General features: G+C 38.7%; 1 protein-coding gene and 1 pseudogene across 11 annotated transcripts in view; one reads left to right on the top strand and one right to left on the bottom strand.

The window, feature by feature from the left end:
• The window catches only part of LOC311620775 (neurofilament light polypeptide-like), a 1,158,328-nt pseudogene that overhangs the window by 305,052 nt on the left and 827,414 nt on the right, over nucleotides 1–25,862 (bottom strand). The gene's annotated exons all lie outside the window — the stretch shown is intronic.
• Nucleotides 1–25,862, top strand: part of MIA2 (MIA SH3 domain ER export factor 2) — a 95,866-nt gene that overhangs the window by 28,528 nt on the left and 41,476 nt on the right. For 2 of the 10 annotated variants that reach the window (XM_084867170.1, XM_084867173.1), the window contains 8 exons: nucleotides 990–1,090; nucleotides 10,995–11,126; nucleotides 14,683–14,704; nucleotides 15,330–15,418; nucleotides 18,367–18,435; nucleotides 20,520–20,546; nucleotides 21,118–21,228; nucleotides 24,754–24,825. In XM_084867170.1, the coding sequence (XP_084723296.1) occupies nucleotides 990–1,090; nucleotides 10,995–11,126; nucleotides 14,683–14,704; nucleotides 15,330–15,418; nucleotides 18,367–18,435; nucleotides 20,520–20,546; nucleotides 21,118–21,228; nucleotides 24,754–24,825 (623 nt within the window). Of the gene's footprint in view, nucleotides 1–989; nucleotides 1,091–7,311; nucleotides 7,456–8,926; nucleotides 9,292–10,994; nucleotides 11,127–14,682; nucleotides 14,705–15,329; nucleotides 15,419–18,366; nucleotides 18,436–20,519; nucleotides 20,547–21,117; nucleotides 21,229–24,753; nucleotides 24,826–25,862 lie in introns of those variants that run through there. The other 8 variants (XM_084867179.1, XM_084867175.1, XM_084867177.1 and 5 more) reach the window with 6 other exon arrangements.

The raw sequence follows: 25,862 nt of genomic DNA, 5'->3' as shown, positions 1-25,862 counted from the left end.
TTAATCCTCACCTGAGCATTTATTATTATTATTATTATTATTATTATTATTTATTTATTTATTTATTTTTCCACCCCTTACCCCCTCCTCCCAGCCCCAGGGCTTCACTATCCTATTGACCATGTTCATGGGCTATGCATGTAAGTATATAAGTCCTTTGATTTATCTCATCTCACCTCCCCAACCTTTCTTCCATTGATTTTTAGAGAGAGTGCAAGGGAGTGGCAGGGGCAGAGAGAGAGAGAGAGAGAGAGAGAGAGAGAGAGAGAGAGAAACATTGATGTGAGAGAGACACATAGATTAGTTGCCTCCCGCACATGCCCCAACCAGGGCCAGGGATCCCACCTGCAAATGAGATATATGCCTTTGACCAGAATTGAACCTGGGACCCTTCAGTCCTTGGGCCAATGCTCTATCAAAACCAGCTAGGGCATATCTCTACATATTTAAGAGATTTGTGTTGTATAAGCCAGTAAGTGTTTGATAGGGACTAATACAGGCTACAGTTTATGTTTCAGTGAATATTTTCCATAATGAAATATCACAATGATCACAAAAGTCCTAGAAAACAAAAGGGAAGCCCTGAACAAAGCAAGTTTTGAAACAAACAAACGAACAAAAAAACTCATTTATTTGCAGATATGATCTCTAAAATAGAATTACCTATGAGAATTCACAAAGATTTACACCTCAAAACTCCATCATCTAAAAATAATGATGAAAAATCAAAAAATCACTAGATACTGAAGGGCCTACTTGGGAGGAAATCTCTGTGGAAAGTGCCCTGTCAGTCAGTCAGATGTTTCCAACCGATTACTCTTTGTCTTCTCAACTTTACATTGCTCAAAAAGGTAAGAAACAAGTTGATGTTGTTGTTGTTTTTAAATGCAGCAGTTAAGGAAGAAATTAGATTTAAAAGTTAAATCACATAGAAAAAAAGTTACATCATATAAAGTGTTTACTTATTTATTTATTTTTTAAATCCACAGAAGATGCTTCCGGGGATCACATTCTGAAATTTTTATTTCAAATTGATGTTTATCATTTCATGAATTTGGCATTTTCACCAATTGCAATTCTTACAGAAAAGGTAAGTTGACCTTTTAAATCTTTTGCAATAATTTTACCAATTTTGCTAAATAGAGGAGTAGCTGAAATTAAGTTTGAGTGAATCTTCCCTATATAAACACTATATAACATTTCTCTTTCCATAAAGTGTTACAGGTAGGGTTCATCCTAACACGAATGTTATGTTGCATGGATATTGTTCAGGATTTATTTTCCTTTTCCTTTTTTTTTTTTTTTTTTTTTTTGAGGAAAGTTGATGGGGTTGTGTTTTATTTATTTTTTAATTGAATTTATTGTGGTGACATTGATTAATGAAATTATATAGGTTTCAGGTGTACAATTTTACATCATCTATATGTTATATTGTGTGTTCATCACCCCAAGTCAAATCTCATTCCATTACCTTTACCCCGTTACCCTCGATTACCTTTCCCCACCCCCCTCCCTCTGATAATCACTATACTGATCTCTGTGTCTATGAGGTTTTAATTTTTTTTCTTGTTCCCTTCATTATTTTTTATCCAAGCCTTCAATCTCCCCTCTGAGAGCTATCAGTCTGCTCTCTGTATCTATTAATCTGTTTCCGTTTTGTTTGTTAGTTTATTTTGTTCATTAGGTTCCACATACGTATTCAGAAATCAGTGGCATTTTTATTGTAATGATAGTACATTAACATTGAACTATCAGAAAGAGAAACTGAGAAAATTATCTCATTTACTATCTTCAAAAAACGTATTTTAAAATTGACTTTTAGAGAGAGAAGAAGGAAGAGGGAGAGAAATATCAATGTGAGAGCGAGACACCTATCAGCTGCCTCTGCAGGCTCCCTGCTGTGGGACTGAACCCATAACCTGGGCACCAGAAAAGAAACTGGCAACCTTTCAGAGCATGGAAGGGACAATGCTCGACCAACTGAGCTACAATGGCCAGGACCCCAATTGCTATTGCAACAACAAAAATATAAGGTACCTAGAAATAAATGCAACCAAGGAAGTAAAAGACATGTACTTGGAAAACTATAGGACATTGAAGAAAGAAATCAAGAAAGATACAAATAAGTGGAAGCATTAACCGTGTTCATGGATTGGAAGAACTAACATAATTAAAATGCCCCTACTACCCAAAGCAATTTATAGAGTCAATGCAATTCATATTAAAATACCAATGGCATATTTTACAGATCTAGAAAAAATATTCTAAAAATTTATATGGAATTAAATATGACCTCGAATAGCCACAAGTTCTTGAGAAAGAACAAAGTTGGAGGTAACACAATACCAGATATCAAACTATACTCCAAGTCCTCTGTAATCAAAACAGCCTGGTAGTAGAATAAGAACAGGCATATAGATCAATGGAACAGAACAGAGAGCCCAGAAATCAACTCACCTACAGGGTGTCCCCTCAAAATGTGTACACACTGTAATATCTGATAGCTCAATTTTGAAAATGAAATGTATCGTAATAAACACTGATTTTATAATTATTCAAAGTGTATGCATACATTTTTGGGACACCCTACATTTATGGTCAATTACTATTTGATACAGGATGCCAGAGCATACAGTGGAGTAAAGACAGTCTTTAAAAAATGGTATTGGGAAAATTGGAAAGGTACATGCAAAAAATAAAACCATACCACCAATTTTCACCATACACTAGAATAAACTAAAAATGGATAAAAGACTTAAATGTAAATCATTAAACCATAAAAATCTTAGAAGAAAACAAAGGAAGTAAAATCTCAGACATCTCTTGCAGCAATGCTTTTACAGATACGTTTCCTAGGGCAAGGGAACTCAGGAAACGACAAACAAATGGGACTATATCAAGCTTCTGCCTAGCAAAAGAAATTATCAACAAAGTGAAGAGAGCCCACTGTATGGGAGAACATATTCACCAATGATAGATTCGATATTTCTAAAATATATAAAGAACTTATACACAAACAAAATAGAATAAACAATACTAATTAAAAAACGGGCAAAGGTCCTGCACACTTCTTCAAAGAGGACATACAGAAGGCCAATAGATACGAAAAAATGCTCAAGGTCACTAATCATCAGAGAGATGCAAAGTAAAAGTACAATGAGGTATCCCTAACAACAAGTGCTGGCATGAATGTGGAGAAAAGGGAACCTTAACGCACTGTTGGTAATACAGACTGAGGCAGCTACTGTGGACGTTTTCTCAGAAAATTAAAAATGGAACTGCCTTTTGCAGTCCCACTTCTGGGAATATATATCAGAAGAATTCAAAACATCAATCAGAAAGCATATCTGTTCATAGCAGCATTATTTACAACTAGTAGCCCTGCCCACGAATCCGTGCTCCAGTAGCTCTCTGTGGGGCCTGGCCGCTCCACGCCCGCTGCCCAGGGGTCTCCGCAGCCCAGAGGCCCATCTGTGCCCAGGTGCAGAACACTTGCCTCATTGTCAGGGCGACAGAGCAAGCACTCTGCCAGGCTGCTCATGCTGCCGGCTCTCAGCGGTGCCCACCCGCCCCCCCCCCCCGCCCCCCCCCCCCCCTGACTGCCCGGACTGGGGGACTCCAGCGGGGCTCAGAGGACTGGGAAGTGCCATCTTGTGGCTATGGGCACTGCCATCTTTGTGATGGAGTGATGGTTAATTTGCATATTACCCTTTTATTAGGTAGGATAGACAATGCCTGGAAACAGCCCAAGTGCCCCTCAGTAGATGAGTGGATAACCAAGATGTGATATATTTACACAATGGAATACTTTGCAGCTGTAAAAAAGAAGATTCTCTTACTCTTTGAGACAGCCTGGAGGGAACTGAAAAGTATTAGGCTAAGTGAAATAAGACAGTCAGAGGAAGACAAATACCACATGATCTCACTTATATGTGGAATCTACTGAACAAAATAAACTAGCAAGTAAAATAGAACCAGAGGCATGGATACATGGAACAGACCGAAAGGGGAGGGACTGGATGAAAGAATGTGAAGTAGTTAGCCACATATATGCATAACCCATAGACACAGATAATAGTGTGTTGATGCTCAGAGGCTGGATAGGGGTGGGCAAAGGTGGGGAGAGGGGAGGAAAGGGGACATCTGTAATAGTGTCAACAATAAAAATAAAGTTTATAAAAAAGAAGAAAAGAAACAATCTCACATATGGTCAGAGATGCAAAAATCCTAAATAAATATTAGCAAGAAATTTTTAAAAAGTACAGAAGTTGGAGAGATCATGGCATATTTGAAGATGTATACATACATACATACAGGGATTAATTAAAGAATGTTTTGTGTTCCCCTGGCTGGGTTTCTCAGTGGTTAGAGTGTCATTGTCTCCTAAGCATGTGGTTGCTACTTACCTGAGTTTTGGTGTGAAATTTCCCAATTTCTAATACTGCCAAATATTCAGAATAAAAAAAAAAAGCCATCATGAAGGTGAGACACCTTCTGTAAGTTGGGTTTGGGCCACTAGCCACATGGTTTATTTATTATTATTTTTATTGACTTCACAAGAGGGAGAGGGAGAGATAGAAACGTCAATGATGAGAGAGAATCACTGATCAGATGCCTCCTGTATTCCCCGCACTGGGGAGCTAGCACACAGCTGGGCTTATGCCCTGACCAGGAATTAAACTGTGACCTCCTGCTTCATAGGTCGACACTCAACCACTGAGCCATGCTGGCTGGGCTCTAGCCACCTTGTTAAATCTTTGGCCTAACAGCTGATGGTGGTTATTTATTTATTTATTTATTTTTTAAATTAATTTTTAAAAAATATATTTTATTGATTTTTTACAGAGAGGAAGAGAGAGGGATAGAGAGTTAGAAACATCGATGAGAGAGAATCATCAATCAGCTGCCTCTTGCACACCCCCTACTGGTACATGCCCTTGACCAGAATCGAACCTGGGACCTTTCAGTCTGCAGTCCAACGCTCTATCCATTGAGCTAACCTGGTTTTGGCTGATGGAGGTTATTTAAATGATTGGAAGGACAGATATATCTTTTATAGATATAATTAATTGGTTTTAATGATTGACGGAATGTAGCAAGAAGAAAATGGAAAAGAGATAACTTACCAGGTTTCTAGTGAGGATGACCAAGTAGATGGTAGGTAGTGCCACTGACTGTGATAAGAGTCTTTGTGAAAACTGGGCTTAATGTCATATATAGTTTTGCTTTCAGAGGCTTTCTCATACTTAATTTCTCTGCTAGATTTCAGATAGTTGAATAAGTGCAGAGAAATGATGAATTTATTCTATATGATTTGGTAATGAAGTTGTCGATTAAAAACTTTACTTAGAAAACTACTTCAGCATAGAACTGACATATCCCTCACCTTTTATCCCCCTCCCTCACAAATAATACCAGTGAAGTTTCTAAATTCATGAAATAATTTATTAATCAGTACACAATATTCATATAAAGTGCTTATTTATAAAGGCTATGCTAAGTATGCTTATTTTTGTAGATTCAGTAAACATAGTCAACCACATTTTATTTTATTTTTATTTTTTAATTGATTTTCCACAGAGAGGAAAGGAGAGAGATAGAGAGATAGAAATGTCAATGAGAGAGAAACATCGACCAGCTGCCTCTTGCACACCCCCTATTGGGGGTGTGCCTGCAACCAATGTACATGCCCTTGACCGGAATCGAACCTGGGACCTTTCAGTCCGCAGATCGACGCTCTATCCATTGAGCCAAACTGGTTTTGGCATCAGCCACATTTTACTTGAACTATGTTGGTTGAAATTTTTTAGACATGAAAATATTGAATTTAAATGTTAATTATCTTGTGACCTTGGGAAGTCACTTATTCTCTGGGGAAGTACTGGCCTTAAAACTCTATTTCAGAAGCTGTCAAAACTAGCTTGCACATTGTTTAAAAATTATGAACCAGTTGCCAACATTTAATAGGTGAGTTGACATAAAAATTTGGATTTCTGGATTCTCTTAAAAAGCCTAAGAGAATATATAGTCTCCTATTTTCATATGACAATAAGCTCAAGCTGAAAAGTGTTGCATTGAATAGACATGCATTCTTCATTTCCCTACCTTTACTTCAACTATTTGGCCTCCATAGGGCTTTAAGTTCATATGTATGGACTAAATCTGAAAAGTTCCTGCTAGATCTAGAATTTTAACAATCTTAGTGCATTTATTAAGCACCCATATTATAGTTTTGAATAGCTACAGCAAATGGAAAATTTGAAGAATTTTTCAGTTAAATGTAGGTGAGGGTCTTTGCTTTTCTTCTTATCTAAATGTTTCAGGTAATTTTTTCTATTTGCTGCTGATATCAAATTTTGTGCACATCATCCTTTGAATTGCTTAATAGGAATTAATACCGCTTTTTATCTATTTTATTTTATAATTGAGGAAGCTCTTTGAGTTCTAACATTTATATTTATTATTAACTATTATAGAATGTTTAATTTATGTGTGGAATAAACAATGGAAATTTCCTGGCTCTTGTTAAACAGGTAATTCCTGATTCAATATGTTCTGAGAGCAACTCTTACATAACAGTTCAGAGAAGGAAAATAAATGTTTGATCTTCTTCCAAAGGACTAGATCTTATAGACTGTGATAGTGCCTGTTTAATTAAATGGAACTAACTATTCAATAGAACTTAAACCTTTGTAAATACGCCCTTCAAAAGGGAAATCAGTTTCTAGATTGTGGACAAGGTTTTCTGACTAGCACATTTCCAGTGTTCTTGGTTAATATTATTTTTAATACTCACAAGAGAATATATTTTTATCGATTCTTAGAGTGAGGAAAGAAGAGAGAGAGAGAGAGAGAAAGAGAGAGAGAGAGAGAGAGAGAGAGAGAGAGAGAGAGAGAGAGAGAGAAACATCGATTGGTTGCCTCCTGTGTATACCCTGACCAGATCGAACCCATAACCTTTTGGTGTCCAAGATGATCCAATCAACGGAGCCACCTGGCCACGGCCAAAGTAGGTCTATTAAAGACATCCAAATCCCATGACTACTTAACAACTATCTCCGAATATTTTTTACCTGGCAAAAATTATGAACTCTATATGAACAGACTATAGAATAAATCATGCAATTTAATGTTTATCAGTTACCAAATTCTTTTTGCAATTGTAGATTTTAAGAGGGTAATAATATGCATGAAAATTTGTAAGTATGATATTTAATCAGCAGTGACGTCCATGAAACTGAATTATGGGTTGGTAGTCACAACTCCACCTTTAGCACCCCTTTACCCACAAGTGTCAAAACAGATCACAGTCAGTGTTGAAACAGAAGAGTTGCAGGATGTATTAGAACCTGAAATCTTTCTCAAGGATACGGGGTGCTTAGCAAAGCTTTGTTTACAGGTTAGGATATTGTAACATGAGTTTTTAAAATGGACTTGAAAGACCTGGAGGAAGAGGTAAGTTTCTATATGGCTATTAAGCATATGGAAACTAGGTTTGAATCTGACACTGAGTTTGTGAGTTTTACTTTGTTTTTGCTATGGGCAAGGTGAAACTGAGTTTTTTCTTTTAAATCATTTTTACCGAGTAATTGTTCTAAGATCCTTGTAAATATTAAAGGTAAAATTTTGGTTGTTTCTTTTTTGAACATAATAAGCTATTCATATAATTTCAACACAACGCTGTCCAATACCTATAAAGGGTGTGTACTGCTTTTAAAAGGGAGCATTAGGTAATTTCTGCTACTCCCTGATACTGATAGTTCCTGAAATTCCTTAGGCTGATGTGGCAAACAAGAGAGAGCGAGCGTTGAGTTCCAAAAAACAAGGCCGCATTTTGGTCCTGAAAATAATTTGCTGTGAACCTGGGCCCGCTTTTAATTCTTTTTTTTTTGGCACAGTAGTTCTGTTGCTGCCAGTTTACATTAGGAAAATTCCCTATGGATTTAACATTTTAACTATAGAGTTCTCTTGGGTGATTTCTTTGAGAAGTATCTTCCTTTTTGAGTTGCTTCACTTGAGGACTTGAATTGGAAAGCTGCATTTGGTGAGGATTATTATGCTGACAAGGGCGACTCATAGATGCGTTATTCTCTGCACCTTTATCAGCTAAAACCATCTCCACAAACAGGTCCAGCCCCCTTACTTTATCCTACAGACCTAAAAATAGGGCCCTAAATTTAGAGGGCAGGGTGCTACTTTTAGCTTCCCTTCTGGGGGAGAACAGCGCTGGACCAGGCAAGGCCCCTGCGGGTGTGATTTGGCGTTTGGGCAGGCACCTGGGAGTTTACGAAGTTCAGGGCAATTCCGCCCCGTAAGGCCTCAGGCGACTCAGGTAACAGTGAGCGCCCCCCGCCCCCCGAGCCCCCCGCCGGGCACAGGAGCCCGAGCGATGCTCCCGGGCCTGGGAGAGGTTAAACTTTGTCCCGACAACAGGTGGCCCGAGACGTCTTCGGTCCAAAGTCGGAAGTCCGGACGTGGTTGGCAGGACGCCCCGGCGCGGGTCTGCAGCTCATTTTCTCGCTGCCATGGAGGCGGCGGCCGGCTTTCCGGGATCCGCGGGGCCCCCCGGGGTACGGCGCCGCCAGGGCTCCCGCGGGGCGCCGACAGGAGGCGCTCGCGGGGCTTTGGGGGGGGGGGCGCCGCGCTGAGGGGCCTCCCGGGATGGAGGGGGCCGGGCGCTGGGGAGAGGTCCTGGGCCAAGGCCCTCGGCCTCTGGGCGGAGCGGCTCACACCGCCGCGCAGAGCCGGAGGCCGGTGGCCATTTCCTCAGCCCCCTGGACTGCCAAGGTGGGCGGCTCTGCCAGGTAGAGAGCCGGCCCCTTTAAGAGCCAGCTCCCAGGACACGTCTACCAACCTCGCGCGAAGAAGGCGGGACTTTTACTGCGTCCCGCCCCCACCCGCCCCCCTCGGCGGCCTGGCCCAAACCAAACCGCGGGGGGGGGGCGGCGAGGAGAGGGCAAGTGGCAGGCTCCCGCCGGACGGGCGTGGAGTTGCGGGTCACCTGGACGCCCTGCGTCCCGCGGTGGCCTGAGCTTCCCCGTGGGCAGCGCGGACACTGGAGGCCCGCGGGGCCGCTCGCCCCAGCGCCCCCCGCAGCCGGCTCCGCAGTGGTCTGACCCGGTTGCCCGGTGCGGGTCTGGGTTGTGGACGGAGCGCGCCGGGCTCGCGGCTGGCTTAGGTTCCGCCGGGCCCAGCGGCGGCGGCGGAGTGCGCGGCGGCCCCGTCGCCATGGAGCCGCCCGGGGCTGCTGCTCGGCCGTCCTGGGGGCCGGTCCTGGAGAAGCTGCGCTGGGTAAGCCCGGAGAGGTCGGGGCTCCCGGGCCCGGGGTGCGGAAGCCGCCGGGGAGGAAGCGGCGGACTTGGGCGCCGGGTCTGAGCGCCGCGGCGGGGGTCCCGGAGCCCGTGTCCGCCCGGAGCCGGGGCCGCGGGCTGCGGGCTGGGGCGTGAGGCGGACGGGACCCGGAGGCGGGGACGGCCAGAGAGCGCTGGCTTAGCGGGACCTGACCGCGGTGTGTGGAGAGTTTCCCGATCCCAAGGAATGAAGCTTTCTGTCGTGCTGTTTGTGTTGAACGGGACTCAGGGACACGTAGTTCCCCCGACTCTGAGAAACTTGGCCGATCCTCTGAGATGAGTTCCTTTTAGTGACGAAACTTCTCGTGGTCCCGAAAGGATGCCTAAGCCTGGACAGGGAGCTGGGATGCTAGTTCCACATTTTCTGTTAAAGACGCTCTTTTGAGATGCTTTGCCATAAGTGAGATTGTTCTTCTTTCTGTTGTCTTGTTCTTGTAAAAGGTCGTGTTTAATGTAAAATCTGGAGATATTAACCTCCAAGTGTTTTAAAATGATTAGGTTCAGTTTATAATCAGGTTGCAGGGATTTTTTTCTGAGTGTGTGTGTGTGTGTGTGTGTGTGTGTGTATATATATATAGTGTTGTCTTTGTAGAGGTGTTTAGTGACATTTGTGTGACCGTGTTTTAAAAAAAACACCCATTTGCTCTAGACATTTAAAAAGCCCTTTGAAATAACGGGGCAACTATGATTATTTGCTTCTCGTTATGTAAATAAAAAGTGCAGTTGCCATGGTATTCATATACAGACACATGGCAGTTCTATGGGGGTTCTAAATGGACTGTGACATAATTTGGCCACTTGGCATCATGCTGTCAAGGGAGCCAAAACAAAAAGGACCAAGTAGAAACTGATGAAGTGCTTACTGAAGGATATACTGAAAGTGCAGGGAAATTGAGGGGTGGACGAGACTACGTCTTTTTGAGTCTGTAGGAAAGGCTGAGGGGATAGTTCAAGCAGAGAAGGCATGAAACAGCATGGTGTGTGCAGCGAACTGGATGGGGCTGTCTTACCAGAAATGTAAGGTGGCCTCGGTGAGTGACGGGCAAGGATGTTTGCTGGAGACCTAAGTAGGTTCCAGCTAAGGGTGCTGGAGAGTCACTGCGCTTTTTAGCCCCTTGGGCTAAGCCTCATTCCTCACACTGTAGCTGAAGCAAGATGGAAACATTTAAGTAAGCCTTCACTAAATGTTTGTATGCAGGAAAAGAAGAAACCATAGAGAATAAGCTAGATAATTCAGCTCACACAATCAGGATGCCTTTCTCTTGGCTCCTGGACTCTGCCTCATTTTTAGGATCTGGCATATTTCTAGGTGCTAGGCACTATTTTAGTGTCCATCTCTGCATTTAACAAAGTCTGTGTGCCTAGAGAGAATGTCTGAAGTAGGTAGAGGCCCTCCCCATTTCTTACCTGATTGGCTCGGGAAAGACCACCTTCCTCTCTCCATCAGAGGTGGTAGCCCATAACCTTTTGCAGGAAGTTTCCCATTTCAATAGAATACAGACTAGCAGATGGTTCTCCTCTGCAGTGAGCCCTCCAAGATATTCATGTAAATTATTGTCCAGCAAACTGGTATTATAAAACTCAGAGTTGGAGTCACAGATTTTGTGAGTTGTCATAATGGTAGTTAATTTTCTTGTCTTGAAGGTTGTGGCAGCATTGCCTGAAGATATGAGAAAAGGTTCTAATCCTTATGGTTTTCCATGGGAATTGCTGGTATGTGCAGTGACTGTTGGATTTTTTGCTGTTTTCTTGTTTTTGTGGAGAAGCTTTCGATCGGTAAGTAACCAATGCTATATACATACTAAGAGAATGTTCATTTTGACTTCAGATTGAACAAGTAATATGAGAAACATCTTTTAAGATAACAGGTTAGGTTGTAGTTACATGGATCACTCATGTTAATGTGTAGTTACTAGAAACTGAATATGGATTTAGAGGAATATTTTTAGTGTAAAAATTTTAAAGGAGCCCTAGCCAGTTTGGCTCAGTGGATAGAGCATTGGCCTGTGGACTGAAGAGTCCCGGGTTCAATTCCAGCCAAGGGCACATGCTGGAGTTGTGGGCTTGATCCCCAGTAGGGGCATGCAGATGGCAGTGATCAATGATTCTCTCTCATCATTGATATCTCTCTCTCCCTCTCTCTTCTTCTCTGAAATAAAAAAATATATATATTTGAAAAAAATTTAAAGGATTTCTTTGTAGAGGAAGTGCAATGACCACCAAGGAGCAGCTCCTGCGTTGAATGTCTACCCCCTGGTGGTCAGTGCACGTAGAAGCAGTTGAGAGGCCATAGCATATATTAGCTTATTACATTTTGATTGGGTGGATGGCTGACCAGACAAAGGGACACTTAGCATATTAGGCTTTTATTATATAGGCTGGTTTGTGTTTGTTTTTAAAGTATGCCAAACATATGTGAATATACCACTCAAACTGGAAACAAACATTGAGGATCATTTATAGTTAGATGATCCCCCCTTATTTCATTTCCTTACCTCCCTGTACTAGAGGTAACCTTATCCTGATCCTTGTAATTCACAAGCCTTAAAAATTTTTTTTTTTGGCTCCCTGCAGCCAGATGGAGAAGCGGCTGCTTGCTTCCCCATCCCCCAAAGACCCCCTCACCCTGAGGGTGAGGGGAAGCTGGAGCCCCAAACTTTGATCCTCTGTTGGAATGGCCCAAACCTTCCCATCTGGGGTGAGCACATTCTGGCCTTGGCCTCCAGCCTGCATCCCTTCAATGGGAGGAAGCGGCCAGGCTTCTGTCTGGGGAAGGGGTAAGATCAGAGCTGCTCTGGAGGTCAAGGCCACCCCAGAACAGAACCCTGTCTCTGCTAAAGGTTTTGAAGTGAATAAACTTTTAAAAGCCCCCCCCCCCAAAAAAAATTTTTTTTTTTTTGTTCTATCTACATTTATTTATCAAAAGTATATATGTGATTTTATACAATTTCATGCTCTATGTCATGTTTTGGAACTTTTTTATTCCAGTCTATATTCCTAAGAGTCATCCATATTTTTGCATGAGACTAATTTTTTTTTTCCATTTTGATTGCTGTAGAAATTACATTGTAAGAGCATACTAAAATTTTTAGATTTTATGGTCTTGGACATTTGGGTTGTTTTCAATTTTTTTTTTCTATTACAATTAGTGCTGCTCTGTATATTTTTAGTTAAATACTTTTTTTCAATTACAGTTTACATAAGTATTGTTTTGCATTAATTTCAGGTATACAGCATAATGGTTAGACACTCAAATTTTGCAAAGTGTTTCTCCTGATATTTCCATACATATTCTTATATATATCTCCTGTTTTTTATTTTACCTTTTTTTCTTTTCCCTTTTAATTCTCACTGAGGATATTTTTTTTCCATTGCTTTTTAGAGAGAGTAGAAGGCAGGAGGGAGGGAGGGAGTGAGGGAAGGAGGGCGGAGAGAGAAGAGAGGAGAGAGGGAGAGAGAGATAGAGAGAAACATTGGTGTGAGAGAGACATGTGGATTGGTAGCCACCCCTATGATTGCAGGGGATCTAACCTGCAACACAGGTATGTGCCCTTGACTGAGAATCGAACCGAGACCCTTCAGTCTTTGGGCCAATACTCCAATCATTGAGCAACACCAGTAATGGCCTGGTGTGTATTTTAAAGTATATTCTCTTGGGAATATACTTAAGTATGAGATTACTGGGTTATAGAGTATATGGGAACTTTTACTTTTAAAACATAATGCCAGATTGTTTTCCAAATTGTCTGTACCAATTTATACCCTTACCAGCAATATCTAAGAGGTCCAGAGATACATTTGATTTCTGTCATCTCTAACACTTGCTGTTTTGCCATTTGAATGGAAAAATAATGGTCTTGATTTGAATTCCTTGATCACTAGTGAGATTGTAATTTCTTACTAAATTTACCAGTCATATGTGTTTGTTATTTTGGGAAAAGTTTTTTATGTCTTTTGCTTAAGTTTTTTTTATTAAGTAGTTTGTTGTTTTCTTATTTGTAGGAGTTCTTTATTCTTGATGTTATCCTTATTGATTATGTGTATAGTCTGTGTCCCAGTATGAAACTTGTTTTCATTTTTCTTAAAGTGTTCTTTGATGAGCAGATATTCTTAATTTTAAAATTTTGCTTTTAAGATGTAAGTCCTTGATTCATCTTGAATCCAATTTTTTGTTTGATATGGGATAGGGATTCAGTATAATTTTTGACACCCTTCCCCAATATAACCACTTTTTCCAGCTTCATATTGAATAGTCTCTCCTTTCCCTGCTCATCTGCTATGCCACATATAAGAGTTCCACAGTACATGTGGACCTTTTTGCACTCTCATTTCTATTCTTTTAATGAGATCTTTTATCATTTTTTTAATCCAGGGAAATTTCTTTTGCATTTTACATTTTTATTTCTCTTTTTTGGGTTTACTGTGTTTTAGATGTTAGCCCTTATGCTTAAGATTTCTATATTTCTTAACTTAAAAAAATTTTTTTTGTGGTTTCCTGTTATTTTTTGAGGGAGTTCTTCAATCTGATGTTTCAGTTCGCTAATTTATTCCTCATCTTTACCCATACTACTTACTGTACCTTCCTTTAAACGTTTTGAAAAAATATATTTGTATTGATTTCAGATTGGGAGAGGGAGGGAGAGATAGAAACATCAGTGATGAGAAAGAATCATTGATCAGTTGCCTCCTGCACGCCCCTTATTGGGTAGCCCCTGACTGGGGATTGAGCCTGAAACCTGTGCAATGTGCCCTGACCAGGAATTGAATCCTGACCTCTTGATTCATGAGTGATTGCTTACTCATTGAGCCACACCATCTGGGCTTAAATTTTGTTTTTTAAATTTTATAATTGCTTAAATTACCTTATCCCTAAATCTGATCTCCCTGAAGCTGGAATTTTTCCTTTATTATTTGAGAGGGAGAGAGAAGTTAGAGAATAGAAAGGTAGTGTTTATTGTTTCTTTATAGTCAGTTCAGATCCACGACCCTTGATTTTTCAAATTGTGTTATTTTGGATATTAGCACTAGGGGAGATGATGATAGGGGTTTCCTGAAATTGTTTGTTTCAGGGTCAAATATGTTTGAGGAACAATGGGCTAAATGATACATTATTTCAGCACTTTCAATATCCTAATATACATTGTGAACTTTTAATAGAGAGATTTTAATATGTTGCATTTTTCTTATTGGACATAGAATAATTTTGATTAACAAATTCATACTCAGGCAGTAAGAAAAGTATTATTTTTAAGTTGGCAGTATAAGTGAAATAAATTAGATTTACTTGAATGTGTATTTGTTTTAATGTAATTTTACTTAAAATTTGTTTCAGATTAGAAGCCGGCTTTATGTGGGTAAGCTCTTTTTTCTACTTTAGACTTCACCATTGTTTATAATTTTAAAACTTAAAGAATTTACACATGGTAATATTAACTGAAAAAAATTTACTGGAGTAACATTGGTTAATAACAGATGATCTTCAGGTGTATAAGATTATAATTCTACATATGTGTACTCTGTTATGTGCTTACCACCTGAAGTCTAGTTTCCTTCCATTACCATATATTTGACCCCTTTTACCAACTTTGCCTTCTCTCCACCCCCTTTCCCTACTGGTAATCTCCATTCTGTTGTCTGTATCTGTAAATTTGTTTTTGTTTGTTACTTTTTGTTTCATATTACACATATTAGTGAAATCATGTTTTTTGTTCTTTTTAGTCTGATTTATTTCACTTAGCATAGAACTCAAAAGATTCGTTCATGTTGTCACCAATGTGAATATTTCATCTTTTTATTGCTAAGCAGTATTCCATTGTATAATTAATTATACTACACTTGTACATACACATCACATATTCTTTAACCAGGTTCTGTCAGGTTGTTTTCATTTCTTGGCTTTTGTACATAATATTGTAATTGAACATAGGGGTACATAAATCTTTATGGATAAATGTTTTTGTGTTTTAACTTTTTATTTAGAAAGAGAGAAAAAGCTTGCTGTAGAACTTTCTACACTAATCGAAGAAAAATGTAAACTACTTGAAAAATTTAGCCTTGTACAAAAAGAGGTAAGATATTTTTGAAAATGTTAACATTCATGTTAGAGTCTGACTTTATATTTCTCAATACAGGTACTTCAGTATTAGCTTAAAATTATTAATGCTTTGTTTGCAAAGTATGAGAGTTCAAATTGCTCTTCAAATTACTAGGTTTCAAGTTGCCTTTTCCTGATTAGTGAAGTTAAACACCTTTTTGTATGTTTATTGACTTTCTTTCTCTCCCTCTTCCTTCTTCTTCTTTATATTTTTAAAGGTATAGTTATATAACTTTATTCTTTTTAATATGTAGGGCTTCCTTTCCTATATTTTGAGTATGAGTCCTTTGCCAGATATATGTGGTGCAAATATCTTCTTCCACCTTGTGTTTGCCTTTTTATTTCATATGGTGTCTTGGTAAGCAGAAGTTTATAATTTTAATATCTGATCTGTAAATCTTTTAAATATATATATATATATATATTTTTATTGACTGTAGAGAGGAAGGGAGAGTAAGAGAGAGAAACTTCAATGATAAGGGAAAACCATTGATTAGCTGCTTCCTGCACTCCCCCAACTGGTGATCAAGCCCACAACCCTGCATATGTCTTGACCAGGAATCCAACCGTGACCTCCTGGTTCATAGGTCAGTGCTTAACCCCTGAACCATACTGGCAAGGCATGTCAATCTTTTTTATGGTGGATGACTGCTTTTTGTTTTCTACTTAAGAAATTTTTGTCTGCTCAAAGATATGAAGGTATTCTGTGTTATCTTTTAGAAACTTTGTTGTTTTACTTCTCTCCTTTAGACTTCATGTTAGTTGCTAGGACTGTCATAACATACCACAGACTGGGTGGTTTATGCAACAGAAATTAAATTTGTCTTAGAGTTTCAGAGGCTGGCAGTCCAGGACCAAGGTGTTGGCAGGGTTGGTTCTTCTAAGGTCTCTCCTTTTGGCTTACGGATGACAGCCTTCTTGCCAGATACTCCATGGTCTTTCCTCTGTCCTGGTGCCTATTTCTGGTATTTCCCTGTGTGTCTACAGACTGAAGGGTCTCGGGTTCAATTCCTGGTCAAGGGCACATACCTCGGTTATTCCCTTGGACACAGTGGATTAGGGCCCACCCCCAAGGATACATTGGATTAGGGCCCACCCTAAAGCCCTTTTTTTTTTAACTTAATCACCTCCTTGAAGGACCTATTTCCAAATACAGTAAAATTCCTACTGGGAATTGGGGCTTTAACATATTAACTTGGGGGTGAGGGGAACAGTTTAGCCAAAATTTATTCGGTCCTTCATCTATCTGGAATTGAATTTGTGATGGTGTAATTTGGAGGTCAAAGTTTAATGTTTTTCATATAGATATTGCATTAATCAGTACTATTTATTGAAAATACCATCATTTCCTTTTGTTCTGTGGTGTCATCTTCTTAAGTGACTATATATCTGAGTCTGTTTCTATAGCTTCTATCTTGTTGGACTATATATTTTTTTATTCTCATGCCAACCACGCTTTTTAAATCTATTGTGTTTTTATAACAAGTCTTTGTATTTTTTAATCCTCACTGGAGGATATTTTTCCCCCATGGTTTTTTAGAGATGTGGGAGGGAGGGAGGGAGGAGGAATGGAGGGAAGGACAGAGAGAGAGAGAGAGAGAGAGAGAGAGAGAGAGATAGGTCATAGATTGGTTACCTATGGAGCACGTGCCCCTAAGGAGGCCAGGGATTGAACTGGCAGCTGGAGTATGTGGCGTTGCCTGGGAATTGAACCCGAGACCCTTCAATCTATGGGCTGATGCTGTAACAACTGAGCAAAACCAGTAAGGGCATTTATAACATCTTGATACCACTTTTAAGTTTGTTCTTCAAGATTGTCTTGGCTGCCTTGGCATTTTTGCCTTTTTATACTAATATAAATTTGAAATCATTTAATCTGTTTAAACATGCACATAGCCTGCTCTAGGAATTTGATTAAGATTGCATTAAATATATAGATCAATTTGGAGATTTTACAATGTTGTGTTCTTGTGAATGGATTATGGTATATCCCTCTACTTATGCCTTTTTGTAATCCTTTCCATACTGTTTTATACATCTTTGAGTTGAGATCTTGCATAGCTTTTTAAAAAAATACATTTTATTGATTTCAGAGAGGAAGGGAGAAGGAGAGAGAGATAGAAATATCAAAGATGATAGAGAATCATTGATTGGCTGTCTCCTGGACAAACTACACTGGTGATTGAGCCCACAACCCAGTCATATGCCCTGACTGGGAATCAAACAGTGACCTCTTGGCTCATAGGTTGATGTCAACCACCGTGCCACTCCAGCTGGGCTTGTTTTTCTGATTATTTTGTTTCCTGTCAACATTCTCACTATTTTGATAACTCTCTAAGGCCTTCAGACGTATCTTGTCTTTTGTTATTTTCGTCCAGCTCTTTTTCTTGTTCTTAGCAAGAAGGTTGATCCAAAACAACCTGGATCTTCATTTAATTTACTTTTTATGAGACTGACATGCTACCTACTGTAGTAACGAGGCATCTTAATATACTTTTAAAAAAATCATTGGAGTAAGTGCATTTTACTAAATCCTGTAGCATTGTACATTTCATTGTCCTATTTTACATTGTTCTTGGTTGTTTTCTTTATATTTAAAACATTTTATATTCCCTATTTGCTTTATTTGTTGTTAGATTTGAATTACAAGTGAAAAGTTCTGATAGACACTTGGTATAAATTTCTCTCTAATGAATAGGTAGACTTTGGATAGCCTTAAGTGTAAAGTTCTGCCATTTGTTGTCCAAGCTAATGGATTGTGATGTGTTTGCTGCCCTAGCTTTGTTTGTTATATTAGTCAAATTTAAAGTTTAGTAAATCCAAATAAATTTAACATACATGAGAAACTAGATTCTGTCTGTTTCTTAGATGCCTACCCAGATAAAATGTGTAGTTTTTACTTACTGTGTTGATTTCTTTCAGTATGAAGGCTTAGAGTCATTAAAGGATTTCAGTTCTGAGAAGGAGTCAACAGAAGCTCAAAATTTGGAGGTAAAAATAAATAGTATAATTATAAAAGCTGGTGGAATAGCATAAACTTTAAATGAAATGTATCATTTCAAAACAATTTGAAAGGAAATACAAAAGAGCATCTTAGATGTTAAACTTTAAAAAGATTTAGGAAATAGAATATTAATAAGTAGCATAAAATATTTGAACTATTGTTGCAAACTTGTTTTGAGTGAGGTGTCAGTTCACTGAAACCTAGGGTGTTATAGGAGGTCTTTATTCATCATTCCTAGGAAATGTATTAAAAGTGACCTTTTTCTTTTCTTTTCTCTTTATTCATTATTTCTAGGAAATGTATTAAAAGTGACCTTTTTCTCTTTTCTTTTCTTTTCTTTTCTTTTCTTTTCTTTTCTTTTTTCTTTTCTTTTCTTTTCTTTTCTTTTCTTTTCTTTTCTTTTCTTTTCTTTTCTTTTCTTTTCTTTTCTTTTCTTTTCTTTTCTTTTCCCTTCCTTCCTTCCTTCCTTCCTTCCTTCCTTCCTTCCTTCCTTCCTTCCTTCCTTCCTTCTTTTTCTTTCCTGCCTCCCTCCCTCCCTGCCTCCCTCCCTCCCTGCCTCCCTCCCTCCCTGCCTCCCTCCCTCCCTGCCTCCCTCCCTCCCTCCCTCCCTCCCTCCCTCCCTCCCTCCCTCCCTCCCTCCCTCCCTCCCTTCCTTCCTTCCTTCCTTCCTTCCTTCCTTCCTTCCTTCCTTCCTCTCTTTCTCTCTTTCTCTCTTTCTCTCTTTCTTTTTACTTTTTTGCTCCAGAAGGAAAAAAATAGCATTGATTTTCATAATTTTAGGCATAGTTGGTAACAATAAAATTAGTAAATTTTGGTTGTGCTTGCTTTTACTTCATTCCCAGTATATTAGGAGTGACTAGAATTAGACCAAAGATTTATGTTGTAAGCAGTGGAGCGCTGATAAATATTTAGCAACTGGATATCTAAAATGCAGAAGCCCTTATTTGTAGCATTTCCTAAGTATTGTGTAAATACTCTGACCGTGACCAATTTCAAGATGTCAGCATAATGTCACTAATAATAGAGTTTGGAAGACATATGCATAGTTGGAAGCCATATATTGATATTACTTTGCTTAAATAGGAAGGAAGGTATCATAATTTGTCCCTTGGCTAAACTCCAACAGATTGATTACCTTAGGTAATGGGAGTGCCTTACTACTGTTTTGAAGTGGAAGTTTTATAAAAAGCTTACTAATATTAAAGTGGAAACAATAGACTTTCTATCTTTGGTGTACATGTTCAGTCAGTCCAACTGGGGCAGTTCTCAATCACTGATGTCTGTAAATCAGTGGATCATTATCCACATCAGAAAGTATGTGGATAATGATCCAGAATTTCCTACTGAAGTCTAAAGTAACTTACAAATTGGATTCCAAATGAAAGACATTTTTAAAACTTTTCTTTCTTCACTTGTAACCTATTAATGTTCTTAAGAACTTGTTGAAATAGTTATATTTTGTTGACCCTCTCTTTTAGCTGTTGTTCTAGTTTGACTAAAGAAATTTGAACGGCATTTGTGCTCGCTTCGGCAGCACATATACTAAAAGAAATTTGAACTGCATTTAGCATGCTTAAAAAAAAACCTTAAAAAGCTGGAGGGCAAAGGCCTCAAGTTTAGTGATATTGTGGATAAAATAAAACACCAATTTATTCTCAAGATATTGAACTTACTTAATCTAGCAATAAGATTAGCTGAAGTTTTATTTTAAAATGAATAATCACTCATTTAAAAATGAACAAGTGAGTGTTAAAATGAACAATCGCTTGTTTAAAATGAATAAATTAATGTCTGATTTTAGCAATTAAAATATTTATTTTCAAGATTGCTAAATTGAATATAAACTAACATGATGCAACTTAAAAAATCTGATGGTTGGGTTGGTATATAAAATAAAAATGAAATGGTAATTTTGATTTAAGTAAGAGAATTCTTATAATGAAATAGTCAAATTTGGGGAAATATATATAAATAAGTCTTAAGCCACTATAACTTAGTATGTACTTGTTCTGCTTTTATTTGGGCCTACATTAAATTCTTTAAATTTTTGGTTTGTTTATTTTTTAACAAGTTTGTTGAAGAATCACAAACATCAGAGGTATGTTTATTATAGCATTTAATATCCAATTAGAATAATCCAACAACTAATCATTGCAAATTTAAAGGTCACAGAAAATATGTCTTAATTCAATGTAGATTATTATTATGAAACAATCTTGATTGGTTTTTAAATTAATTTCACATTTTATTATGTCTTTAATTTTATTAAATCTGATTTATTCCTCATTTTCGCTTTTATAATGCTTTAGCGCAGAAGTTGGCAAACTAGACTCTGGGCTTCCCACCTGTTTTTTGTAAATAAAATTTTATTGGAACATAGCCATGCTTATTCATTTATGTGTTGCCTTTGCTTTCTCATTACATAGGCATAGTTGAGTAGTTGGGACAGTGACTACAGGGCCTGCAAGCCTGAAATACTTACTCTCTGGCACTATACAAAACATTTGCTAACCCCTGCTAGAATGGCTATTATTTCAGTCTCATGAAAATGAACAAATATATAAACTAAATGTATTGAACTTTCAATATATGTGCTTTATTATAATGATCTGATTTACCCTAACCAGAAATTCCTAGGTCTGTCTTATAAAGTTGACTTCCTCTTTTAGGCAATCTGTGAAAAGCTGAACAGTTCCAAATCTGAATTTGAGGATGAAATAGACTTTCTAGAAAAGGAGCTAAAGGACGAGAAATCTAAGCATTCTGAACAAGATGAATTGGTAAGGCTTCTGTTTTTGAGGAGACTGTAGATAGAAGAAAGTTATTGCATTAAAAAATTCTATCATTTAAAGCAGCTCTTTTCAACCTTTTTCATTTCATAGCACACATAAATTAATTACTAAAATTCTGGGCCACTCTAAATATATTTTTTGCCTATCTGACCAAAAAAAAAAAAAAAAAAGGTATAATTTTGACTCATTCACATTGGTTGGTTATTGTTGTGTTTGCTGTTGTCATTTTTTAATTTGACAATCTAAAGGAAAAGAGGTCAGTGTCCCTGACTAGCCAGGTATTGCATGTTTTAAAAATCCTTATAGCATACTGGTTGAAAAAGCACTGATTTAAAGAATTGTATACACTGTAAAAAATGTAAAGAATACATAAGGTTGTAAAGTAGAGAGTGTAAATTTTCAGATCTACTAATTCTTTTCATTTGCTAGAGGTTGCCATCCTATATAATAAAGAGGTAATATGCCAATTTACCATCACCCCAACACACAAAATGGCCACTCCCATGTGGTCAAAGATAGCTGCCACAAGATGGCCGGCAGGGGAGGGCAATTGTGGGCGATAAGGCCAGCAGGAGAGGGCAGTTGGGGGTGACCAGCCTGCAGGGGAGGGCAGTTAGGGGAGACCAGGCTATAGGGGAGGGCAGTTAGGGGCAATGAGGCTGGCAGGAGAGCAGTTAGGCATTGATCAGTCTGGCAGGGGAGTGGTTACAGGGTGATTAGGCTGGCAGGCAGAAGTGGTTAGGGGCAATCAAATAGGTGAGTGGTTGGAGCCAGCAGTCCTGGATTGTGAAAGGGAAATCGGACATCCATCGAGGGGTCCCAGATTGGAGAGAGTGCAGGCTGGTCTGAGGGACATTCCCTCCCCCTCATGCACAAGTTTTGTGCACTGGGCCTATCATTACCTTGTTAAGTTTATTTTATATATATATATATATATTTTTTTTTTTAGGACGATTATGACTTTTTAAAAATATATATATTTTTATTGATTTCAGAGAGGAAGGGAGGGGGAGAGAGAAAAATCAATAGTGAGAGAGACTCATTGATCAGCTGCTTCCTGCACACCCCCTACTGGATATTGAGCCCACAACCCAGGCATGTGCCCTTGACCAGAATTGAACCTGGGACCTTTTAGTCTGCAGGTCAATGCTTTATCCACTGGGCCAAACTGGCTAGGGCTCTTGCATATTCTTATAGAATTTTTTTTTTAAATTTAATCTTTATTGTTCAGATTATTACAATTGTTTCTCCTTTTTCTCCCCCCCTCCACCTAGTTCCCACTCCACACTCTGCCCTTACATCACCCCCCATTTTCCTCATCCATAGGTGTACAATTTTTGTCCATTCTCTTCCCATACCCCCCACACCTCTTTCCCCTGAGAATTATCAATCCACTTCCATTCTATGTCCCTAATTCTATTATGTTCACCAGTTTATTCTGTTCCTCAGATTTTTAATTCACTTGATTTTTAGATTCACTTGTTGATAGATACGTATTTGTTGTTCATAATTTTTATCTTTACTTTTTTCTTTGTCTTCCTCTTCTTAAAGAATACCTTTCAGCATTTCATATAATACTGGTTTGGTGGTGATGAACTCCTTTAGCTTTTTCTTATCTGTGACACTCTTTATCTGACCTTCAATTCTGAATGATAACTTTCTGTGTAGAGTAATCTTGGTTGTAGGTTCTTGCTATTCATCACTTTGAATATTTCTTGCCACTCCCGTCTGGCCTATAAAGTTTCTGTTCCGAAATCAGCTGACAATTGTATGGGTGCTCCCTTGTATGTAATTAACTGTTTTTCTCTTGCTGCTTTCAAGATTCTCTCATTGTCTTTTGCTCTTGGAATTTTAATTATGATGTGTCTTGGTGTGGTCCTCTTTGGATTCCTTTTGTTTGGGGTTCTGTGCACTTCCTGGACTTCTAAGTCTATTTCTTTTACCAGGTGGGGGAAGTTTTCAGTCATTATTTCTTCAAATAGGTTTTCAGTTCTTGCTCTCTCTCTTCTTCTGACACCCCCAGAATTCTGATGTTGGTACACTTGAAGTTGTCCCAGAGACTTCTTATACTATCTACAACTTTTTGGATCCTTTTTTCTTTTTTCTTTCCCAGGTTGAGTGTTTTTTTACTGCTTTATATTTAAAATCTTTGACTTCATTCTTGCATTCCTCTAGTCTGCTGTTGGGTCTCTGTATAATATTTTTTATTTCAGTCAGTGTATGTTTAATTTTTAGGTGGTCCTTTTTCATATCCTCAAGGGTCTGGGTAAATTTATCAGCCTTTTCTAGGAAATTCTTGAAAATCCTTTGGCTTTGAATTCTATATCCAATCGTGGCTTTTTTTTTGTTTGTTTTTCCCCCCCCTACATTTTTTTCATTTGTGATCTGTTACTTTGTCTCCACATTTTTGCTGCTTCCCTGAGTTGGTAGGGCGGCTTTGTCTGAGGCCACCCAACAGGAGCTACAGTAAGAACTACAGTTTTCTTCTCTTTGCTTGGGGTTTGGAGGTTTTGCAGCTGTCTGACCAGAGCTGTAGTTTGTTAGGTTAAGCTGTGATAGGGCAGACGATTTATATGCAAAAGCCACTGTGTGGAGCTTGGGTGGGTTTGTAGATTGTGTGGGACAGGGTCTCGGAGTCACTAGGCTAGGGCATGGCAAACAGCGATGGCGGCCAGTCAGCTGTCTCTGCGTTTTCGTGCCCCAGCGCAGTAAACAATGATTGGGGGGTACACCTTTGCAAGATAGTTACCCTCACTTTCCAACCTGATGCCAGACAGTCCAGCTTCTCCCCATAGGAGTTTGGGTCCCCAGCGTCTCCCCAGAAACTGGAGTTCAGAGTAATCAGGAGCTTATCTCCCTTTGGGCTGAAGAAAGCAGTGCACCCAGACATGCGCTGCCAGCCCGATTCGCACACCTCTGTACCTCAGCTTTTCAGCGCTGGTGCACGTCTCAATGCTCTTTTCTCTTTCCTTCTAGTTGTAGAACTTCCACTCAGCCAACTTTCCCGTGGTTCTGGGTGATAGATGTTTTGTCTTTTAGTTGTAGTTTTGAAATTGTTGTGTGAGGTAACAGTTTAGGTGTTCTATCTCTTGTGAAAATTTTTTATATGCACTAAAAAAGTAGCTCACATAAATAGTTTAGTTTGAATAATCACATACATAGTGGATTTTATCACTCAAAAAGTATGTTAAGAACATTTTAACTTTCCTTTATTTGTTACTCTATTTTAAAATCTTTCTTAAGATCTTGATGTGTATGAGATTATTATGATACAATATTAGTGGACTTTTCTGGAGCCTATTTAAACTTAAATGTCATGAAACATTAAAGATAAAAGACTGTTATGTAACTTTCATTTAAGATTTCTTTAAGCAAATGGCTGAGGAGATTTCTTAATTTGAGCTCTCAGTTGTTTGAGGAAAACTTGTTAACAATATATCTAATGTATCTCGCATCTTGGAAACTAGAGGAGTTTAGTAAATGCTTGTTTATTGATTGATACTGTCTTTCCAGATGGAGGATATTTCAAAAAGGATACAGTCCTTAGAAGATGAATCAAAATCACTCAAATCACAAGTAGCTGAAGTAAGTTGGTCGGCAAACTGTGGCTCTCGAGTTACATGCGGCTTTATGGCCTCTTGAGTGTGGCTCTTCCACAAAATACCATGGCCTGGGCGAGTCTATTTTGAAGAAGTGCTGTTAGAAGAAGTTTAAGTTTAAAAAATTTGACTCTCAAAAGAAATTTCAATCATTGTACTGTTGATATTTGGCTCTGTTGACTAATGACTTTGCCGACCACTGGTCTAATAGGTCTGTTGCTTTTGGAAATAATTTTAATGTTCCTACTACTATTATAATTAAAAAATAAGATATAATATTAGAATTTGAGATATAGGGGTCTTAGAAATATATGTTTTATACAAGGTACCTCAGGAAAGTTTTTTAAAAAAACAACATATTTTATTGATTTTTTTTTTTTTTTTTTTTAAACAGGAGGAAGGGAGAGGGATAGAGAATTAGAAACATCAATGAGAGAGAAACATTGATCAGCTTCCTCCTGCACACCCCCTACTGGGGATGTGCCTGCAACCAAGGTACATGCTCTTGACCCGAATCAAACCTGGGACCCTTCAGTCTATAGGCCTACGTTCTATCCACTGAGCCAAACTGGTCAGGCCTGGGAAGCTTATTTTTTTGAGCTATTTCTAGGTACTGGTCACTGTTGTAGATGATAGGCACTTACATTAGTAGTTAAAATAGACAGAAAAAACTTGTAAGAGAAGAACAGATAATAAAAAGCTAATTAAACTGCCTTGGCTGGTGAGGCTCAATTGGTTGGACATCGTCCAGTGCATAAAAAGGTTGCCTGTTACATTCCTGGTCCAGGCATATGCTGGATTGTAGCCTTCATCCCCAGTCGGGGCCTGCAGGAGGCAACTGATTGATGTTTCTCACATTGATATTTCTCTCTTTCTCCCTCTCCCTCTAAATCAATAAAAACATTTTAAAAAGCTAATTAAACTACAAAAACAGTACATAGAAAATTTTAAGAGGTTAAATCAAGGTTTAAAGCCACATAGCTAGTTATGTGGGAGCCATGACTGGATCCTGATTCTAGGTCA

Source organism: Pipistrellus hanaki (genome assembly GCF_964339955.1).
Source record: "Pipistrellus hanaki genome assembly, chromosome: 1".
NCBI lineage: Eukaryota > Metazoa > Chordata > Mammalia > Chiroptera > Vespertilionidae > Pipistrellus > Pipistrellus hanaki.
This window is presented reverse-complemented; position numbering and strand designations above follow the sequence as displayed.